Source organism: Haliotis cracherodii, unplaced genomic scaffold, assembly GCF_022045235.1.
Source record: "Haliotis cracherodii isolate W230 unplaced genomic scaffold, xgHalCrac1.p SCAF_4, whole genome shotgun sequence".
NCBI lineage: Eukaryota > Metazoa > Mollusca > Gastropoda > Lepetellida > Haliotidae > Haliotis > Haliotis cracherodii.
Window position 1 is genome coordinate 43627007 of NW_027266297.1, and position 23416 is coordinate 43650422.

The 23416-nt window shown below is 37.4% G+C and overlaps 1 protein-coding gene across 3 annotated transcripts in view; it reads left to right on the plus strand.

The window, feature by feature from the left end:
• Positions 1-23416, plus strand: part of LOC139478211 (uncharacterized) — a 67407-nt gene that overhangs the window by 12928 nt on the left and 31063 nt on the right. For all 3 annotated transcript variants that reach the window (XM_071260589.1, XM_071260591.1, XM_071260590.1), the window contains 5 exons: positions 1212-1295; positions 1536-1672; positions 1861-1995; positions 13009-13256; positions 16141-16184. In XM_071260589.1, coding sequence (XP_071116690.1) covers positions 1212-1295; positions 1536-1672; positions 1861-1995; positions 13009-13256; positions 16141-16184 — 648 coding nt within the window. The remainder of the gene's footprint in view (positions 1-1211; positions 1296-1535; positions 1673-1860; positions 1996-13008; positions 13257-16140; positions 16185-23416) is intronic.

Here is a 23416-nt window from a genome sequence, read left to right on the forward strand (position 1 = left end):
TGAAACCTTGTTTATTCGGACCCCGTTAGTTAAGGAAAAAATCTTTCCAGACAATTTCTGCACAGGATATTACTTTGTTTGCATGATTTGTTAGTACTGAAATCTGTTAACATGGTTAGTCATGGTTATTTCACTGAGAACGAGACAGTCCAGATAGATGAGGTTTCACTGTATTCTCTTCAGCATACTGTCTCTTACAGCGACATAAACATGTTGTCCCGCAATGAGAAACTTACGTCAGACTTGCTAGATAGATTTTATAAGATGGTGAGAAAGGAAAGAGATGAGAAGCATGAAAAGATTCTGTCCAGAGTTGAGGTAGGTGTACAGCCATCTCGAGAATTCTGGATCGAGAAAGAGTCGTCATCTGACATGTCCTCATCCTTGCAAGAAAAAGCATCTGGAACAGAGGAAACTGATTCACTGAAATGTATCACAAACGTAGCCAATCAGCATGAATCAGATATGAACACTGGGACTGTTCCTCTCCCTGGGTCAAATACGAAGCAAAAGACACATCCTGGTTTAGTCCAGGGAATGACACATCCAGAAGCTGCCCAAATGTCACACCCACAAGGTGACCAGAAACAGCCATTTGTGCCAGTGTCAGGATGGAGGGAATGTTTGACGGCTTTTAATCAAAGAGGGCAGAGTGGCGTTCCCCATGATGTGACCAGTTATGGTAATAAATGTGTGATGTGCAAGGGAAGGAATATGGCAGGACAGTTTCAACCTGGATTCAAGGGTTACAGAGACAATCAAATATACAGAATGTGAGATTGACAATTCAGACAGTTATTGTCATTATTGCTCCTTATTATTGATGGCAATCATTGTTTAGCTATCTTTCCATGTTCGTTGTTCCTTCTTTTTTTCTGCTTAGTTCTCTTTGTTTTGTGTTGACTTTTCCACTTCACAATTTAATTGAAGTTCTTCTTGCATTTGTCATGTGTTGGTGTTCTAGGGATGGGAAGAGTCATAATTCAGTGTTTCATCATCCAGATATCTGAAACTCTTTCAGCCTAAAGACAAATTGTCCTTGGTAATCCAAATTCTTGGAATGTGATGGAAGTGTAGATACCTACATCTATAAAGTAATGACTGATTACGGACACTGATATGATAAATGTTTCTATGGACTTTGTTGGAATAAAATAGCTCATGATATACTTTGCTTATCATGCTTAATGTTTTTTCAATCTTTGCTTCAGAGCTGAAGAAAGGTACGAGCAGAAACAGAAGCAGCCTTTCACATACCCTATCTACTATGGCAGTTCCTTGGTGGCGGAAATCAGGTATGCTGTTATGTTTTCACTGTAAATCTGTGTCATCAAACTACTTCGATCCCAATCCATGTCAATCCACTCTGTGACCATATCATACAACCTGACTCATACATCTGTTTTGATACCCAGCTTACATCCTTAACAATATCATGTTCACATCTACATTCTCACCTCATCTTCATCCCACCATTGCTCTATGTGCCCTTGATGTAAGTGTTGTGATTCTGAAGGACATGTCTGTTGTTCCAGTGCAATCAGACAGGCATACATCCAGAATGGTGGCCAAGATCCTGAGGTCTTGGCTCAGCTGGCTCAGATGTTGGCAGAGGCTCAGGCTATAGAAGATCAGCTACGCAATGCTCCCAAACAAACAAAGGTTGTCAAAGGTAGGATAGTAAGATGGAGTTATAGTTACATCTTTTTTAATAAGTTTCAGCCATTTCTTATAAATAAATTCTTAAATTTGTCATTGAGTCATGAGTTATTCTGCAACAATTAAATCATATGACTTGTTTATAAAGTACTGCCAAAGAGAGAGCACAATGCTAAGTTTATTTGTCTTCATTGCTTCCAGAAAAGAAGACCAGCAATGAGTACATGCACAGCATGATGGCCCTGGAGATGGAGAATGAGAGGATGCAGAGGGAGTTGATGCTGCTGCAGGAGCAGAACATGCTGGCACGCAACCGCCGCAAGGATGATCGTGAAGGTAGGAGCACCTATCTGTGGAGCAGACTGCGCAGCTTTGTCCGACAACCATCTGTGTCCACGAGATACCTTTCCATGCTCAACAACAGTGATGATGATGATGCATTTAGATCTATGACTTCTTTCAGCTCACGTAGGCCTCACACTTCTTTAGGGCTGTACGGTTTAGGTGCTAGCTTTCCTTTCGGTTCTATCTATGGGTATTCTTCCCTGTCGCCTCTTTACCATGACTATGATGATGACTATTACCCAATTAGTCGCATCAGCACATACAGAAGTCCACTCAGGACGATGATGAGGTTTTCCAAAAAGACAACCACAACTGTTGAAGAAGAGGAACCAGAGAAGCCAAAGATTATCTTGCCCTTCTCTGTTTATCCTCGAATCTGGAAAAAGCCTAAGCAGAGAGGTATGGTTGAGAACGTGGTGTCTGGGTTCCAGCAGGGGGAGCGAGTGATGAAGGTGTATTCCAGTCAAGAAGTTGATGATGCTGGTCCGGTGATCCCACAGGCGATTCATAGTTTCAGGAGTACAGATGGGCGTGTGAATACCGTCTACACACAACACACCCCAAGAGATGGCAACACAACCAGCAGGTCATATTCTGTCAATGGGAGGCCTTTCTGGAGCTCTGCTGGGCCTGTGTTATCTGGCAGTCAGCACTTCACCTATCAAAGTCCTCATAATGGTTTCACTAAAACCTTTGCCTACACACCAAACTACAGATACCAGAATCTGTTACCACTCACTACTGGTAGAAGTAGCTACTCAAGTGGTGCGCTCACCAGCAGTCTTCCATCAGAAAGTCGGTACACTAAAGTCTACCAACTCCCCAGGTCTCGGAGCGACTTTCAAACCACCCTCTCAACAAGTCGGTACCGGGACAGTAGCCCCTTGTCAACAAGTCGCTATTTGGACAGCAACCCTTTGTTAACAAGTCGCTACTTGGACAGTAAATCCTTGTCAACAAGTCACAACATTGACAGGTACCCCTTGTCAACAATTCACAACATTGACAGGTACCCCTTGTCAAGTCACAACATTGACAGGTACCCCTTGTCATCAAGTGGATACATGGAGAGTTATCCTCTGTCAAATCGCTACATCTCACAGTCATGGTCTCACACACCTTCATCTGTTGGTAACCCAACATTGGTGTATCGAGGAGAACATATCCCTTTGGATAAGCCTAACTCCTACTCAACTGTCTACCAGAATGCTAACTCCTCTGTAAGGGTGATTCCTGTGGACAGAGACAGTAAGACTAACTCAGATGAGAACAAAGAAAACAAGCCAAAAGGTAAACGGTTTAACTTCAGTTTCAGAAAGAATGACAAATCAAAAGAAGAAGAAAAGAAAAAAGATGCCAAATCTGGAGATCCTTTCCAAACCAATCCTCAGCTAGCTGCCAGATTCTATGCAGCAGGTACTGCTCTGCAGGCCATCTCCCGGTTCAGCAACAGATCAGCAGATGGCCAGACAGGTAGCACTCCAGCCTCTGGCCAGCCGGTGTTCCAGCCTCCTATCATTCCCCGCACAGCTGCTGATCAAGCTTCTGACCCCATGGCCACTGATCCCAACCTAGCTGGTCGACTACAGTCAGCAGCTGTATCACTGCATCAGCTCAGGGAGAAGTATGCTCGGCAACAAGCCGAGGTGGCAGTGGAGGCAGAAGAGGCTGAGAGGAAAGCTGAGGAGAAGGAAAAGGCAAAGCAACAGCACAATGAGATGATGAAGAAGATGACTGATGCACATATAGAGTCCAATCAGAGAACTGTTCGTTTCATGACTGACATGAGCCAACAAGAACAGGATTACTTGGACGAACGAGCAAAGTCACGAGCCAAATCCAGGGCTGAGTCTCACGCATCTTGGGCTGCCTTTTATGAATCGAACCCAACATATTATAGAGGCCGAGACAGCTTCCAACCTCCATCAAAATCCTACAAGCCTCCCCCTGAGGAGGGAAATGAAAAGGCTAAATCCAAGTCCAAGTCCAAAACTGACAAAGGAGACAAAACAGAAAAGAAACCCACCAAAAAGAAATGATACTGACATGATGTTGGCCATATTGCCTGTCAGTCAGGGGAGATATTGGTACTGGTATATGTGTTTTGTCATTCACATCAACACTGCAACTTATTTCTCCCAGTTTCTTGATCTCTTGTGGCTCCTTGAGCCAAGGCTATCACATTGATATTAACGCTGATGCACATGGAATCTAAGCACCTTCACATATTTATTTCACCCATCACTCATATTGTCACATGGCACAGGATTGGCATGCCATATATGCTTCCTTACTTCACAACTAGGATCTGTCACATCACAGGTACCTGTCACTCATAATACCATCAGTGACATAATACCTGTCCGTCGTAATACAATATGTCACATGTCACAGGGTTGACGTGCAACGATATATGTTTCCCTATTGCACAACTAGAATCTGTCACAACATGTCGGTTGTAATACCATGTCACATGTCACATGTCACATGTCACAGAGTTGACATGTCATGGTATATGCATCCCTGTTGCACTGTGCACTGTCACATCAGAGGTCAATTGTCACTCACAACTGACACTCGTTATACCATATGTCACATGTCACATAGTTGTCATGACATGACATATTCTTCCCTATTGCACAGCTAGGATCTGTCACATCACAAGTTGCCTTTTACTCGTAATGCTGTCACTTGTCACTCATAATGCCGTCACACGTCACTCGTAATACCATATGTCACAGGGTTTGACATTGGTTATCTCTGTTTGTTGGAAAACATTTGGTTATAGTTCAAGAATACCCTTTCATTAGCTTTCTTTTATTAATGCTATTGAATGCCAAAGTTTCAAATGTGTATTGGTATATTGTCTAATAATAGCATCGCTATTTAATTTGTAGCATGTCTGGAGCTAGAGAATATTTTGATATGATTCATCAATAACATGAGTTTAATTTACTAACCACCTAACATTTCTGAGCTAGGATTTATTGGCAAACAGTGAGGAATTGATGAAATGTAAAGCTGGTTGTATGCTTAAGATTTTATTTAAAACAAATTTTCACCTCTTCTTTCGAGTTACTGTCTTTTTGAAATGAATGAATTTCACGTTGACCTCATTGTTTGCTGTTGTATATTGCGCTATTGACAACTGATCTGTTTGACTATACTGCTGGAGGTAGCTAGTGTAACCCTGCTTGACATGTGTTTATTTCAGGTGACTATACCATCCGGTACACCCATAGCCACAGCCCCCTCACTTCCAGATATTGCCCTTACTGTCAGTACTGTTAATGACGTAGATGAGCTTCAACACCTAGGACAATCTCTCCCTGGCATAGATGTACATGATCTATTAGTGACATTCAGTCATTTATTCTATTGCTAACTTGATTATGTATGCATTTGTTAAACTAGTAACTGGTTTTCAAGGCTTTTTAAATAACCGATATTTCTTTGGAAATATCTTTTGGTTTTAAAAATATTGATAGATCTATTTTAGAACAAAAACTCTAAGATAAAATACCGCTTGTCTATATATAGTACAGTAATAATGTTTTTTAATGTGTTATGACCTTTTACAAATGTTGGATATGCACTAAATTTGAGATTTATGTTGCATTAATATTTTACCAAGGTATAAAAGTTTGAAAAATGTTTAACATTTTATTTGGGCTCAAGATTAATAAAGAAACTTACAAGCTAGATAAACCTCAAATAAATAAAATGTTTTTACAAGTAACTGATTCCAGTAACTTATCTGATATAACAAAAATTATATTTATAGGATGATAAGCCCCATTATATATGAGTTATTTCTAATCCAACACCTTTGATGCCATTTTAGTCTTATATATTGTTGTATTTTGAATTCCCTGTGTAACAAGAATCAGAAGCTGTTATAGTAGTTTCTTCTAGTCATATTGTGTATATGCATGGCCAAACCAGACTCTTGAATTACCGATATAACCTAAAACAAATTAAAATGAAAAAATAAATGTATACTGAAACAAAAAAAATTCTTTTCCTCCAAAACTGTTCCTATCTGAAATGTGGCAGGATATGTCAACAGCTAATTTTACACACTGAAACAATGTCTACTTTTATATGAATTGTTCAGATATCAGAATGTCATGTGACAAAATACAGTTGTTTTATTGCCTGTGTTTTATTCTAAATTATAAACATTTCTCTCAGGAATGAAATCTGTATACCAAGAAGGAAAGTGTGTCATCCTCAAAGAGCAGGCATTTCGGGTACTTAAACTGCATATAACCCCTTCCTAAAAAGATATTATCTTTTGATTCAGGAATTGCTGAAAAATGTTCAAACTTTCAATAGTGCCACTCCAATTTGATATCTTAGACATGATAAAACAATGACACGAACTAAGTTCCATGTCAAAGTTTATCAGCTGTTAAACCATTTACATTTTAGCCTATGTGTTAGTCCTGCTATTGCAATCCTGGGTGCTGTTCTACAAAGCGATCTTAGCTGTAAGGGGATCATAACTCTAATATCTTAGCATACACTTATGACAGTCGTAGCGCTAAGGTTGTTTTGAACAACCACACCCTGAAATATTTATCACATCTTCAACTAGATGTGGTTCTAAATGATTTGGTACATATTTTAAAATACCAGTGTTTGAATATTATTTATATGCAAGTAATTTTAACAAGTTACAAGTTTATCTTTTTTCAGGGTCATGAAGTTTATGGATTAGAATAGCCTTGCTTGTAGAGGATGTTCTTAACATTAGCTTAAAGCTCCTCTAATTAGTGCTAGTCAGTATTTAACCAGGGTCATATTTGTGATATAAAATAAGCTCGCCTCACATTAGCTTTTCTGAGGTATTTCATCAGATCATGCCATTAGTTTTTAACACTTTTCTATAGTATTTAGTGAATGCAACCAAAGTGCTATATATGCTTGTCTTCATAGATTATGAGAACTTTACGTTTTCAACCTTTGAAATAACATCTGTGTATACAAAATTCAAACTTGCTGTTCATATACATATTGGCAAAAATATGGTTAATTATGTTTTGGAACAATTTTATGACATTATCACCTTGTGAATTGTTATTGTTGATGTGAACAAGAGGTCCTTGTTTCTTGTTTAAGATTTTGTTTATGAGGCCAACGGACTGGTACTTGAGTAATTTTTCTGTGAAAAAATAGTACAGTATGCCTTCACTCTCATCAAACTTAGCATGCATGAGCACTGATTATATGCATTGTATGAGCTTTTGGATGTATACATCTCAACTTCAATAGTAAGAATATGTTACTCAATCTTTGGTTATGATATCATATTTGATCAGTACAGTAAAAAAACTGATTTGTCACAAGATTAGTTTACATCATGCATGTATACCAGTATCTTATGTATATAGAATGACAATTTCTTTGATATTGTAAAAGTATGGTAAATATTGAAGGAACTCAAAATATATCAAGTTTTGAAATTGAAATATGTTCTCAAATGTGTTACTTTCATACATTGTGATTTAGGGCAATTGGATTTGGCACGTGCAACTTAAATATATCATGAAACCAATGCAATATTTACCATAGCTTGTGAAAAGTTGAACCTGTACAAAAAATCATTTTGTGATTGAGTATTGGACAGCATGAATGTACACTACTTTTGAATATAACCCTGATCTATAGGGAATAAAGTTATTTTTACACAATTTTAAGCTTATGTAATAATTTCTTAATGCAGTTATCAAATTCACAATGCTTTGAATTAGGAGAATGCTGTACCAATATTTTGATCATAAAGTGATTACATGTGTTTTTATTTGGCATTGCCTCATACATGCTTTATTCAGTGCTCAAAAATGATTCTGAAAAATAGAAAATTGTTTACTTGGCCGATATCAGTTCTAATATTTACTAACACTTATTAATTCAAAGCATTGGTGATGGTCTATGCATTATTGGTATATCAGTAGAGCTGCTTGACGTGGATATATTTACAAAAGTCATGTCAAGACCATTATTAAATTGTGGCAATGACAGTATACCATTTGGAGATGGACATGTGTTCTGGTATAGCATGGACATGTGTTCTGGTATAGCATTGACATGTGCTCTGGTATGGTGAGGTGAGGTGAAATTGGGTTTAACGTCGCGTCCAAGATTATTGCACTTATATAGCGACGTGCATGCACGTGTATGTGTGTGTGTGGCTGCTTGTACTAGTCCGGACTGATGCCGATTTATAGTGCTAGCTCACTGAGATACCATGCCGCAGTTTAACACGAATACCCCACTCAGACACAGTATACTGACTCCGAGCCGACCAGTCCTTGTTTTAGCCCCTTAATGCCGAGCGCCAGACAGGGTAACAACAAGTACAATCTTTTAACGTCTTTTTGTATGACGCGGCCTGGGATCGAACCCTGGACCTTCCGCTCTCCGGGCGGACGCTCTACCACAAGACCACGGAGGCGGTCTGCTCTGGTATGGCATGGACGTGTTCTGGTATAGCAATGACATGGGTTCTACTGTAGCATTGACTGTTGTTCTGGTATAGCATGGACATGTGTTATAGTACAGCCTGGCCATGGGTTCTGGTGTAGCATGGACATGTGTTATGGTACAGCCTGGCCATGTGTTCTGGTGTGGGTGTAGCATGGACTGTTCAGGTGTAGCATGGGCATGTGTTATGTGACAGCCTGGCCATGGGTTCTGGTGTAGCATGGACATGTGTTATGGTACAGCCTGGACATGTGTTCTGGTGTAGCATCGCCATGTGTTTTGGTGTAGCATGGACATGTGTTATGGTACAACCTGGCCATGTGTTCTGGTGTAGCATGGACATGTGTTCTGGTACAGCCTGACCATGTGTTCTGGTGTAGCATGTACATGTATTATGGTACAGCCTGGCCATGTGTTCTGGTGTAGCATCGCCATGTGTTTTGGTGTAGCATGGACATGTGTTATGGTACAACCTGGCCATGTGTTCTGGTGTAGCATGGACATGTGTTATGTACTTAGTACTTGTGTTCTACCTTGCTCCAGACAAACATTCTGGTATAACATGGACTTGTGCTGTGCCTTGCTCCAGATACACATTCTGGTATAACATGGACTTGTGCTCTACCTTGCTCCAGACAAACATTCTGGTATAACATGGACATATGGTCTACTTTGCTCCAGACAAAATAATTCTGGTATAACTTGCACATGTGCTCTCTACCTTGCTCCAGATACACATTCTGGTATAACATGGACTTGTGCTCTGCCTTGCTCCAGATACACATTCTGGTATAACATGGACTTGTGCTCTGCCTTGCTGCAGATACACATTCTGGTATAACATGGACTTGTGCTCTGCCTTGCTCCAGATACACATTCAGGTATAACATGGACTTGTGCTCTGCCTTGCTCCAGATACACATTCTGGTATAACATGGAGTTGTGCTCTGCCTTGCTCCAGATGCACATTCTGGTATAACATGGACTTGTGCTCTGCCTTGCTCCAGATACACATTCTGGTATAACATGGACTTGTGCTCTGCCTTGCTGCAGATACACATTCTGATATAACATGGACTTGTGCTCTGCCTTGCTCCAGATACACATTCTAGTATAACATGGACTTGTGCTCTGCCTTGCTCCAGATACACATTCTGGTATAACATGGACTTGTGCTCTGCCTTGCTCCAGATGCACATTCTGGTATAACATGGACTTGTGCTCTGCCTTGCTCCAGACAAACATTCTGGTATAACATGGACTTGTGCTCTGCCATGCTCCAGATACACATTCTGATATAACATGGACTTGTGCTCTGCCTTGCTCCAGACAAACATTCTGGTATAACATGGACTTGTGCTCTGCCTTGCTCCAGATACACATTCTGGTATAACATGGACTTGTGCTCTGCCTTGCTCCAGATACACATTCTGGTATAAAATGCACATGTGCTCTACTTAACCCCCAAATTTGAATCATCACTATTTGTAAATACACAAACAGAAAATCACTTTGTGAACTCTCTATAATGTTTGTTTATCATACATAAACAATATTATTCATACAGGCTTTATCAGAAACCTGCTGCACTCACCCAACAAACATGTATTATACCTAACATTCTGTGAATGTGAGTCACTGTGAGAGGAATAACACAGCAAGTCTATTCCTTTGAGTCATGTTCACAGGTCACCAAACTGCTAGCCAGAGTTTCACTCTCTTGAGGTGAGGACCGGTAATTTACTTATCAGGACTCTTTTGAGATTCCACAATCTTGTTGAGGAACACCCATAGCAACCATTGTGTCCTTACTATGAATTGTGAGTCTGGCTTAGATAGGCTATTGTATTTTCAGGATCATTAAAAGGATCTATAAAAGGTGTCAAAATGGTGCTTGTTGTTTGATTGGTGTATACGATTTGTTTATGCTGGTTGCCAGGGGTGACTATACCCTTTCTGACCAAGGTAATACCATCTCCTTGCTGTAAGAACTTAATATTCTCATGACGTTTATGAGAAAATTATTTAAATGATATTTTGATATTTTGGCCAGAGAGCTTTTATTTGCCCAATTTTGTATGCAAATGAATATACCTGCAAGAAGTTGTTTTGAAATTTGCCATGAAGGATGATATTTAGTTTCTTTTGATCTTGTCATGCAGTGAGATCAAAGGTCAAGTTTAATGAAAACTGAATATGTTTATAAATCAGCTGTAACCTCTGGGTACTGAAAAACAATGTCTACAGTGGGCATATATACCAGTCATCTCCCCAAGGTAAAGGAGTTAACTGACTGTAATTGAACGAATTCAGCATGGCAGTTGCCCTGTTGTTTATGAACCGGATATCGATTTCATTAGGGGGTTTGGGTTGGACTATGATAGACTCATTAGTCCAGCCTAGTTCAGCAAGGGTGGAAACTGGATTTTTAAAATCAGCTAACCCTCTTGCCTTGAGTAGATGCACAACAATAAAGTGTTGGTGGATCACGTTCCATTAGTGGCTCTGTTTTGTGTGTTTCTCACACAGAAAGCTGAGTTTGACTTCATTGGCTTGCTGCATATCAGCTATTGACAAAATGTGTTGCATAAGGTTTTGTTACTAAGCCAGAAACAACGTCATACCTATCATGGTTAACTTTCTACTAAAAGGCTCCAAACGATGTCAGGATAGAATAGGTCCCCATTACCAAATTGCTGGTTATCAGAGCTGGCCAATGAATATCACTTGGTTACTGTGTATGGCTTGAGTGGATTGCTGCTCTTGCTGTCAACCAATGGATTTCCTTGACCAGTGTCAAATTTACAGGCCAACAAGATATATCTTGAATATTGCTGACTACAGCATAAAACAAGATTAACTCAAATTACACAGCCTCGCATGTCATCGATCACAATTGCGTGGATCGATGTTCATGATATCAATCAATGGATTGTCTGGTCCAGACTTGATTATTTACAGACCGCCTTCATATAGCTGGAATATTGCTGAGTGTGGCGTAAAACAACAAACCAACCAAGCAACCAATTCCAAAATAACACAAAAATATATTTTTGAAAAATATGAAAAAAAGACAGTAGTGCTAATCAAAACACATATGGAGAGAATCACTATGTTTTAAAAAAATGTTCTGATATTCTAGGTCATGTCAATGACCATATATCAGAATATGGTCTCTGCTCAAAGTCATTTTTTCATTTCCAACCACCAACAACATATTTGAGTCCACAAGTCCGGATCTAATTGAATGGATATTTTTGTATTCATAAATAAAGGTACTAAAATATCATGCAAATTTCAAACACCTTTGAAATATAATCATACCACAAGTAAGCCTCAAAACCACTTTTTCTTAGCCCTTGTGTAAATCCAGTTGACAGTTCAACGTTGATTTACTGTTGGTCAGATATCCAGTTACATATCTACCTTGATGTGCCTTTGTGTTGGTGGCAAGAAAGGCACGTTAATCAAACAGGCTTTGAATGGTGTATACATAGCTATCACTTCTAATACTCTTCCTTACTGGAAGATAGTATTATGACACCTATCGAGGGTCTTCATGGGAGGGAACTTGTCTACAAATATCTATAAACAATCTACGCAGGTTTTGCATTGATATTTTTGTTTGTGAAAGGAAACAGGTTATCAGTTTGAAATTACTAGCCATGGTAGTGATGTCTACCAAATTTGGTATCTCACGGCAATTCAAAATAGAAGCTTGGAATAGAAAGTAAACATGATGACTGAAAAAAGTCAAATTTTAGAAAATAATTCCTTAGTCTAGTTGTATCAGTTGTGGAATTTAAGGTTCTGAAAGTAACAGTGCACAACACTGCTTTTAATCAGAACTCAGAATTACAAACTATTGGAATGAAAACTGAGGCACACTAACAAGCTACAAGTTAATGGTTAGACATTCCACTGAAAGCTTGGAAAGCATGGCAACCTAGATGCCATCAATAGTGCATTATACAGATAAACCAGTCACTGAAAACATGAGCCATAATCAACACCAAGTCACCAAGCCTGATCACCTGATCCACTTTCATCAACTGTTGCTTGTTACATATGGTGCTTGGAACCAGTCTTACCCATGAATCCAATTTGGGTTATATTGGTCATAATACATGTACACATATTCTTAACTAATACATTCACTGTTGGGATTCTGTTTGAATTTGTCCTGAGCAAACTCTGCTGGTCGTAAGAGGCCACTGATTGGATCTGATGGTCTAGCTTGGTGACATAATTTATTTGCGTGTCATAAAACCTTGCCAGAGGGGGACGTTGCTCTTAATATCAATCACTGGTATGACTGGTTTCCCATGCATCATGAAGCAAAAAAGGAAATATACAATTAAATCAGCAAGACTTCTTGGACAAAGAGGAAAATTATTGAGACTGATCATAATACATGTGGCCACTGTAAGTTGTCCTTAGGAATACTTTCCATCCAAGTGGAAAAGGCCAACACAATACAAAGTGAAGCCATTAATATTTCCTGATGTTCTCCAGATGAGCTCGAGCGAGAGATCCGTCGATTGCAGCAAGAACACCTGCGCAGAATGTACGAGCTTCAACGCGAGATCGAGCGCATCCGTCAGGAGCATTATCTGCACTGTCACCAGCACCATCATGAAGTTGTGGAGAATCCAACCAAAGTGATCATCGCTCAGGCACCACCCCCACCCCCGCAGATCATCCAGCAGGCTGCCCCACCCCCACAGATCATACAGCAACCCCAGGTGGTACAACAACCTCAAGTAAGTGGGATAACAACAGGGCTGTCATACATGATGCAAGCAGTGCACATTTCTTTCAGAAGGTTGTCACTACAGATTATATTCATCATCAAGTGTGTCATTATGATGATCATAATATCTGCACTTCACTGCACTGCACTGCACTGCACTTACACTAAATTGTCTCAAAATATTTTCATAAACACTTATATGGTTTTTACCAATGAGATCCAAATTTGAGAATTATTAATTGGAAAGATATTTTTTAAATTTTCTAATTTTCATACACAATTGAAAGGAGAAAAGAGATTTCTTTTAGGTTTTAATTGCTTACCTTAGATATATCTTGTTCTTTTTAAACCAGATCAGTCTATTTAGTATTCAAGAGTGTGTCACATGATGAAAACATCACGATTTAAAGTGCAGAATTGCCTCCCTTGGTTATGCCAGGATTTTGGATTTGAATCTTAGATTTGCCCTGATTATGACCCCTGATATGTCTGCACCATGTAAATTGTGCTCATCCAAAACCTGCATTATTATGGGATTTCTTCCCACATTGACTGAAATACTTTTGAATCTGCATTGAAACTCACTTTCTCACATTAGTAATCAAACATCCAAAATCTTGTAAACAGTTGTGTGGACACCAAATAGAAGATAGTATGAAAGGGAACTACATCATGTATGACACCTGTAGTTTGTAAAATATGCACCTTATTCACTTTAGATTCACCCCTAGCATAACACACTGTCAATTTACTAATACCTTTCCAGGATGTTTTGTTTGTTTGTTGTTTAACGCCGCACTCAGCAATATTTCAGCTATATGACCGCAGTCTGTAAATAATCAAATGAAATAAAAGAAAACTGTTTGTATTTGGACGCATATAAATCTTGGCATACACTGAACGGAATGTAGTTATTTTTACAGATGATGTTTTTTTTGGTTTGTGTCAATGCTGACATCTGTTACCATGGTTGCCATCAATTTGGATACATTAGTCTTATTTGTTTTTAGACATGGCCATATTGAAAATGTTACTGTGGGTCCATTATTTAAATGTAAGCGACAAAACCCTTCCCGTATTCAAACGAAATCTCTACTTATACTACTACTTATAATCTCTACTTAATTTCTACTGTACATCTCTACGGTATACACATTATAATAGTATCAGTGTGGAATGTATATATATAATGATTTAAAAACAGTAAAAGGCCAAGAATGATAGAGTTACTTAAACATATATCATAGGGCAAAAGGCGTCTGTCTCATCAAAATATCTTTTGAAGTTTTGTCACAAGTACTGATGGAGGAATATAAGATCAATCAATTACTGTGACCAGATAATTTTAAAATTTATTCACTATTCATGAAACTTAATGTAAGATCGTCAAGAGTTTTTATGACATTAGTGGATTGTTCATATACACCATCACAAATGAAATTATTCTGGTGATCAAAATCCTTCTTTGAGCATGTGTTTAAAAGGGAGATAACTCTGACAAAGTCCAGCAAAGGAGAGCACTTCAGTCACGCTAACCTGCATATTTCACAAACATGTTTAATCCCACTTATTTCATTTTCATTTAATGATCTTTCATGTGTGTGATTTTCATATGTTTGCACAATCTAATTTTGAGAATGTGTTCTTTTAACTCTGTTGTGTGTAGTCAAAACCTGTTCTAAGAAAACTCAGAATTAATCTGGCATTTCCATAAATGTCCCTTTGTGACTTTTCAGGTTCAAAATGTAAGTCAGCTGATGTCAACCATATGCTTTCCATCAACAATATGGCTACCCACATTACACTTTGCCATTGTTGAAATAAATTCTATCTTCCTACCCCACATCTGTTCCCTATTGCTGGTATAAACTTTGCAATAACATTTACTGCCTTCATTGAAATGCCATTGAAACTGAAATCTTGAGACCTTGACATGGTTTGACTGTGTATAACATGTTTGCAAATTTTGAGCATGCCCCATGAGCTATGATGAGTTCTAGATCATCTGTCCCAAATAGTCAATAAAGTGGGTAAGTCCTGAGGCTTGACAAGGGATTTCAACATTACTGCACAATGGACAGACAATCTGTTATTCTAGTAAATCACCCATAGTCCTTTTTTCTAAGAATTTGTAAAAAGGTGGATTCCAGATCTCAAGTGGAGGTATCACCACAGTCAATATATTGTTAGAACATCACATTAAGTTGTCTGTGAAGTCATTATCAATTATTTGCAATAATGTACTAATATGACATCACTTTTCTATGGACCACTGTGCAAAAATATAAGACATCAATGCCAGAGAACAATCTGTCTTCATTATGTACCAAAACAGATTCCAATGGGTGTAAAAGGCAAAACAGTGATGAAAATTATATGAATGTATCACTGAAAATCAGTGATGATGCCAGGAATTCCTAAAACTGATGAGCATGCCCTGCTCTACAATGAACGAAATAATGGAACAATTCACATGAGCCTATCAACAATAATGCTCAGTGAGAATGACTGAAAATAATTTCACCTATATTGTGGCCCTATGGATCATATTAAACTTAATTATCAGTAGTTCGTTTTTCAAAACATAATCTGGACAAATTTTATCATTACCTGGACCCTTTTTTATAGAAGATGCTGAATTTACAAAATTGTTTGCCAAAATATTATCTGTAAGAGGGTAGGAAAAAGAACTGATACAGAGACAGTTTGGGTATGTCAAGGCTAACAATATTGATTGCAGTTGATCAAATCTCTTTGTTATGTGTATGTTATTTGTTTTGCAAGAACATTGTGCAGAATGCTTGTTTTTCAGATGTCTAAATAACAGGGGTCTGACTCGGTAGCAGTGAGTGGAGACTTGACACTGGTGTATATTCTGGTCTTGTATGTTTCAGCAAAGATATATGGAGGTTGAGCAAGTGGTTCCCTATGACCAATAGTAAGTCAATATGTCATATTTCCTTCACACAAGGGTTTTATTTGTATACAAATTTGGTCTGATGTTGAATTCACACTCTTATGCAATCTTAATATATTTCAAACTGTTCTTATCAAACTGTCATTTTATATCAGATTGTAGAATAGATTTTTGTAAACTTCAAAGCATATGATAATTTCAATCCAAAATAAATAGCTTTGCTATTAAACATTTGATATTTGTTTTATGTTTTTGAAAATTTCATTTAATAAAGATTCATTTCATATCCAGACAAGTTACAAATAAAACCCTGACAATTATTTGAAATGTATATTCTTGAACCCATGCATCACCATGCACTGTGCACACTGGTGTGATCACTTGACAACCCTTCATGTCTGAGAATCGGAAGTCAAACATGGGATCATTTGAATACTTTTACCATTAGAAAAAGACTTCAAGTGAAATTATCTTCTTCTTTCTAAGGCAATTTTCAAAGATATTTTTAATGTTAGTTATGTTTTCCTGAGCTAATCAAACAAATTAGGACTGAAGAAGAAGAGTCCCTTAGCAGGTCTATAGTGTGATAAAGGTGTGTAATCACTTGGGTGGAGGAGGATAAAATGGAGGGTTAGCATCACATAGTTGATCAGGTTCAAAGTATCGATATTGTTGTCAATACCATTCACTGAGTTCACCCACATGCACTTGCCATCTCCTTGCAGCAAGCCTCACTCACTCCTATAATCTTGCCCTACAGTTTTGTCCATTTTATTCCTTGGAAATGAATACGATCACCTGTGGATACACATGATGGGTACCGGTAATGTGTGACTGCTGTTTCCTTCCATGGAAGCAATATGCTGAGAAAAGCCAATGCAGTACACATATTTCATGTCAAGATACTATTGTAGAAAGTATTTCTTCATACATCTTGGAGGTTTGAAACTAAATTCTGACTTTCTGGGGAAGAGTTTCATCGTCTGGAACTATGTCTTACAAGAGAAAGTCGGAGACTCCAGAACCAAATGCACATGGTCACAATAAACCAAATATAAAAGTTTGAGGAATCTTTCCAAAATTGTGAGGTGGGTGAACTTTAACTGTTCAAGGCAAATTTGTATATAAACTGCAAGCTGATGTGATTCACATGAATGAATCTGTGGTAGGTCAACTTATATATTTAATCAAGTAAAGAAGCAAGGAAACACACATCACACATTTTAGGTCTGTAGGTACTTGGGGAACACAATTATGGGAGGCAAGGTATTTGGTAGTGAGCCCGACAGGGATGAAAGCCTAATAATTGCTAGCTGACAGCCAGCCAGATATATAATTCTGACCTGTCTGGTTGTGTGTCATTGTGCTCTGACAGTTTAAACAGTTACTCATCCAACCACAGAGGGTGTCATGATTTAGCTGTTCTACTGCTGACCATGCTGAATGGCAAAAAACAACATTCATTCACTCAATTACCAGTGAGGAACAGTCTCTGTGTTCATTAATGATCTTTTAAATAAATAAATCACAACTATTGTCATATAAATACATGGCAATCGCAATACACTAAAATTACATCTTACCTTCGAGAACATTTATTTCTGTTTACGACTGGATAGGCAAATGACCACATCTTGTCAATTTAACTGTGATAGTACCTTGCAAAGAGAGATGAGTCAATAAGGTGCCAACTTGTTACCGTCACATGATTTCGAGCTGCTCCATGACATTCAAGTTAAGAATAGATGCTGAACATGATCAGTCACATGACATTACTGACAGGATGTTTACAAACAGCAGCCGATTCAAAATCGGTGCATACAATTGTTCTGATGCAAAATTATCATCAAATCAAGTCTGATTAAAATGTGCTTTAGTGAAAAAGTAAGTTTTGTGGTGTGTTTTCATTACTTACTGAATATCTTACCTCGTGTAGCTTAATTCGTAACATAACTTCAGCGACAAGTGGCTAACACTTTGATGTCTTCAGTGAGCTTTGAAGCATCGACCTTGATTATGTCATTAATCGCATGGTTACGTATTGTTTAGGGGACTGAAAAGAGGTGAGGCTCGAAAACATATTACGTAGGGATACAAAGCGGATATAACCTGCTCATTCAGCAACTCGGAGACTGATGGATATTAATGTGAAGAACTTAATGAAAGTTTATTTAAATCATGAACAGACAGACAGATTATCCTTTTTTATTGCATTCTTCTTCAAATAGTAAAATATAATCCTACAATGCTAATAACATGACAAAAAAAACTCATTCCTCATTGTATACAAGATGAATTGTTGTATATGTGTCTCCAATCTCATTAAAATCATATCTTAGTTCTCACTACCGTGAAACAAAAATCTGAGGACATCCCATTACGGGTCACATTAGAATGACCTTTCATCTGACCATTCAAAATCGGGAAGATGATGGTTGGAATGTGTTTTCTAAATCATGCAACATTTAAAAGGATAACACAAGGCATTCCGAATGACAGAATGTGCATTACGTAATCCGGCTTCAAGAGGATAAATATTTGAAACGGAAGAGACTTTCCATTGCCCATGACATATAATCTCGGCCTTCTATTAGACATTCCAAAATTATCTTTCATTCAGTTTTCAAGTTTTGATTCCACGTTATTAAAAGAGTTGTCTGGATTGGAAGTCGCCAGTTTGGAACTAGTGCCGTAAAGCTCGAGAAAGCTACTTTCTGATTGGTTAATGTTGAAATGTTAGTCATTCATTGTTTGGGAAAAGTTCGCAAAAGGTCGTTCTGGCGTGACCTACAATTGGATGCCCTCACATCTTTGTGTAGCAGTAGCCAGTACTTCAATCCGATTTCAATGTGATTGGTGTGTCTCAGGTTAAATAACAATTATCGTCGTCATCATCATCATCATCATCATCATCATCATTTCATCATCCATTACAAATCTCAGAGATAATTTCAAAGTTGAGGTATCACTCAAGGATTTTATGTATCTGTTCCAGAGGCAATAATGCTCAATAATAATGTTGTTTCTAACTATAAAATGAAACCAAGAAGCCAAATCCATGAGTATGCCATCCTGCATTTATTTTATATGCTGGCTGAAATGTTTTTAGAATCGTCTACCAAAAGTATTACTAAATACGATTTACAATCTCGGGTATTTCTGAAATTTTATCGCGAACTCCCCACTAGCTTGCATCTCAATAGAGTAAACTGATCGTCGTTACCAGTTTCAGCTATGGTCCCCGCATGAACTACGGCGGGGTGACATCAGTCACGCCATTTCAGACCATGACGCCAATGCCCCCGCAAATGGGACCCATGATGCCAATGGGTCAATCCATACCCATAGGGGCACCCATGGCTGGGATGCCCCAACAGTCGTGGGTCCAGTCGCAAACACGCCGAGTTGAATCCGAGGTGTCTTAAGATGTAAGTCACTCAGCCATCTGTTTATTTTCAGTACTTATGTTCCACAACTGACACAACAAACTAGTCGAAGAAATTATGTTCTAAAATTTGACTATTTTCAGTAGCCGTGTTTACAATATATGAATGAGACTGGTGGAGTTGTAAGTATTTGATTCAATAGCACTGAAGAGTTTTGAAGCAATTGTGGAGTTTTCACAATTCTTCGGCTAGTTATCTTGTGTCAGTTATAGTAGGAAGTAGGAAAAGATTGTCACAACATCTATTCAAATCAGACTATTATAAAACACAATTTCACCATATTTAAATTTTTTTGATTGATTTATTGTAAATTGCAATTCAAACAAATTTGGAAATATGAGTTGTGATAATCTGGTTAAACTAGTCAATTTTGGTATCAGATCAAAACTAACATTCCTGTCATAATATCATTGAATCTGATTCTATTTTCAAAGAGTCTGTAAAGTGATTTTGTTTAGTTTCTACTGTGAAAGAGTAGACAGTAATGGTCAAATATATTTGAACCTAATGTAGATAAGGTGGACAAGTAGATGGTTTTTTTCTGTTGCTTAAGCTTAGCATGCTTTTCTCTGTCTATGCACATAGTATATATAGCCTGTCAATGTATATATATATATATATATATATATATATGTACTTGTGTAATTTTTATACTGGTAAACTGTATCATATCATAACATTTTACTGTAGCATTTATCTAAAAGTAATTTTTCACATTTACTAAGCAATTGACCTGATCAGTTTTGTAGCTAGAAGTTAATTGTTCCTAATTATGTGTAGCTTAGATCCTTTTTTTTGTGGTTTATATAAATATTACTCAATAGCTTTTCTGGTGCTTTCTAATTATAGTTATTTATCACCTGACTCTAATAAATCAAAATTCCAGTTGACATAAGAAAGATGGTTCATATTGTATTATAAATAAAAGCATATAGGAATATAAATATAGTCTCTGATATTAATAAAATATGGTCAGTTTATGTTTGCAGTCGAGCAGATTAGATATTAATGAATTTATTTCTTGATATTATGTGAATATTTTACTGAACAGTTCAAGAATCATATTTTTGCACATTTAGCCAAGAAAAAAAATGCGTAAAACAATCACCTTGCACCATACAATGTTTGACAATAACTCAATGTAAGTGTGACCTGTCACTAACCGTGTTGTAGCTAGTGGCCTAATCTTACTTGTCTTTGTTGCAGTATGAGTATGGGGCAAACAATGGGCCCAACTATGGGCCCAACTATGGGCCCAATGATCAACAGAAATGTGACTCTACCGGCCATCCCATCCCAGTTGCCTGGAACTTATCAGCCTGCACCAATGATGTGACGGAGATGCTAACTGCTGCTGACTTATATAAAGGCCAACTTTTTTGTAGTTATTTGGACCACAGATTCACAGAGGTGCATCCAGGATTTTTAAGGGGTGGGGTGGGGGCACTTTTTGAATTGTCACTTTAGTGGGGCTTGTGGGAGTGTTTACCTATCAATATACACAAATATTTCAATAAAACAGAGTCATTTTATTTTTCATTTTGGTCCTTAATGATATTCTGTTCTTTTTTTTCAAAAAGGAGAGAAGCAGTTCAATATTTCTCCCAGTCCAACCTTTGCTGTGTCTGCAACAGGTGTCAATGACCTTTATTGTTCAATTATTAAAATGATGATAGGAAACAGTAATATTCAGTCTCAGTTTTCCACCAACACATTTTCGAAATGAGACCAGTGAATTGGGGATCCCAGTGATGAAAAGAAATTTGGCCTGGACAATAATTACAATACTGTAGCAATTATTGTAGCCATTGTTAATGAGTAGGATATTTTTTTTGATATTTTGTATTTTATTCTGTAAAACATACTTCTGACCACACACTCAAAACATGCTTCCAATTGGTAATGATATTAAAAAATACAGGTTTAATACATATTTCATTATTCAGTGATATTATTCATTGAAATATATATGAAGGAAACTTGGCAATTTCTTAAAGATCCATGTTAACCAAATATTTTTCACACAAAAACTATGACCATTATATTTTAATATTTATGCAAGATTATGGATGTGATTTAGTTAGTAGTGCCCTAATTACCGAAAATATATTAACTAGATATTTAATATGAATACTGAAAAGGATTTAGTGCAAATTTACTTTCACATTTATGTCAGAGATGTGGACATAAGCTAAGGTCATGATGTGCATGAACAAAACAACTGATGTATGAAAATAAAAATTACTATTTATGATGTCTCTTGATATTTTGCACAAAACTTGGACAGTACAATGGAAACCATTAAAATTCTATTTTAATTTTCAGTAATGTATATTTAAATACCATGAGCATTTGACAAAATAATAATGCAAATTCTATAGCAATATATATAAATTTGGGGACTGAATCTCACATGTGTTTATGTGTTCCAAACAGATATTTATATTTAGATTACAAAATGCACAGTTCCTTTTCTACTCCCTTGATATTAGATGCACTCTGCAAATTTATTTCACATATATTAATTTCTTACTTTTCTTTGTATTTCCTGATCAGAAATAAAGTTGTATAGTCAATTTCATGGTTGTGTAATTCTTTAGCTTCATCAGTGAGGGGAAGAAAACCTCAGAGGTGGTTTTAGTATTAAATAGTTGAACATAGACACGTACATGCAAGAATGTTCCTCCATCACAGTCATCTGCTCCACGAGCGTTGCCCACATCACCATCTTGCTTGCACTTCAAACGCTTGATTAGCACCATATTTTCTTTACCATGATTTGTTTTTTTCCTGTAAGAGTCATTTAGGAAGTAAATCTAATGTGTTTTCAGTGTAGAGGGTTTCAACATAGATTCGATCCTTGTAAATTTCATTTGAAACCGAACACGTTAGCTGAAACCTATTCACTTAGGCACAATAAAATCATGTAGGCAGATATTCTGTAAGCATTATTCAAACTGACATCTCTGGAAAAAATGAAGGGAACTTTGTAATGTCATGTACACACCACTATTATGATGTCACAAAGTTCGACAGAACGGAAGTCTGTTCATTGTGATGCATAAGAAATTATGTCACAATATGTGATAGAGCAGCTATAAAAGTCAAGCTGTCTTTAATTCGGTTTAACCTTACTGTGCCCTCACCTAGAGTGTTATAATAATTTTATTGTGTTTTATATCTGTATATTTGTAATGTGTGTATGTATAAATGAATAAACGTATACCGGTACCTGATATTCTGCAACTGACTCTAGTTAATCACCCTCTCTAAATGCTAAAACATGACAGCGAGGCCACTATTGCAACTCTAGCTGCATGACGACCAATTACCATGTTGTGATTTTAAAAAAATACATGTTGGACATTTATTTATAAATAACTTTATTAAACTTTTGGAAAGATCATGCCTGTTTTCAATGTTTCTAGCCCTCTTCCAGTTTAGGAAAAAACATATTCATATCCCAAGAATCTCAAGTTAAAACAAAATAGCATTGTCATTTTTTACCCTTCTCCAAGTAATGAAAGGTCATGCCCTTATTCCAACCGTCTCAAGTTAATGAAAGGCCATGCTTGGGTCGACCCTTCTCCAGTTAATGAAAGATCATGCCTGTTTTGGACCCTTCTCCAGTTAATGAACGATCATGCCTTTATTCCATTTTTCTCCAGTTAGTAAAAGGTCATGCCCCTTCTTCCATCCTTCTCCAGTTAATTAAAGGTCATGCCTTTATTCCATTACCCACTTAATGAATCATCATGTCCTTATTCCATCCTTCTCCAGTTAATGAATGGTCATGCCCTTATTCCA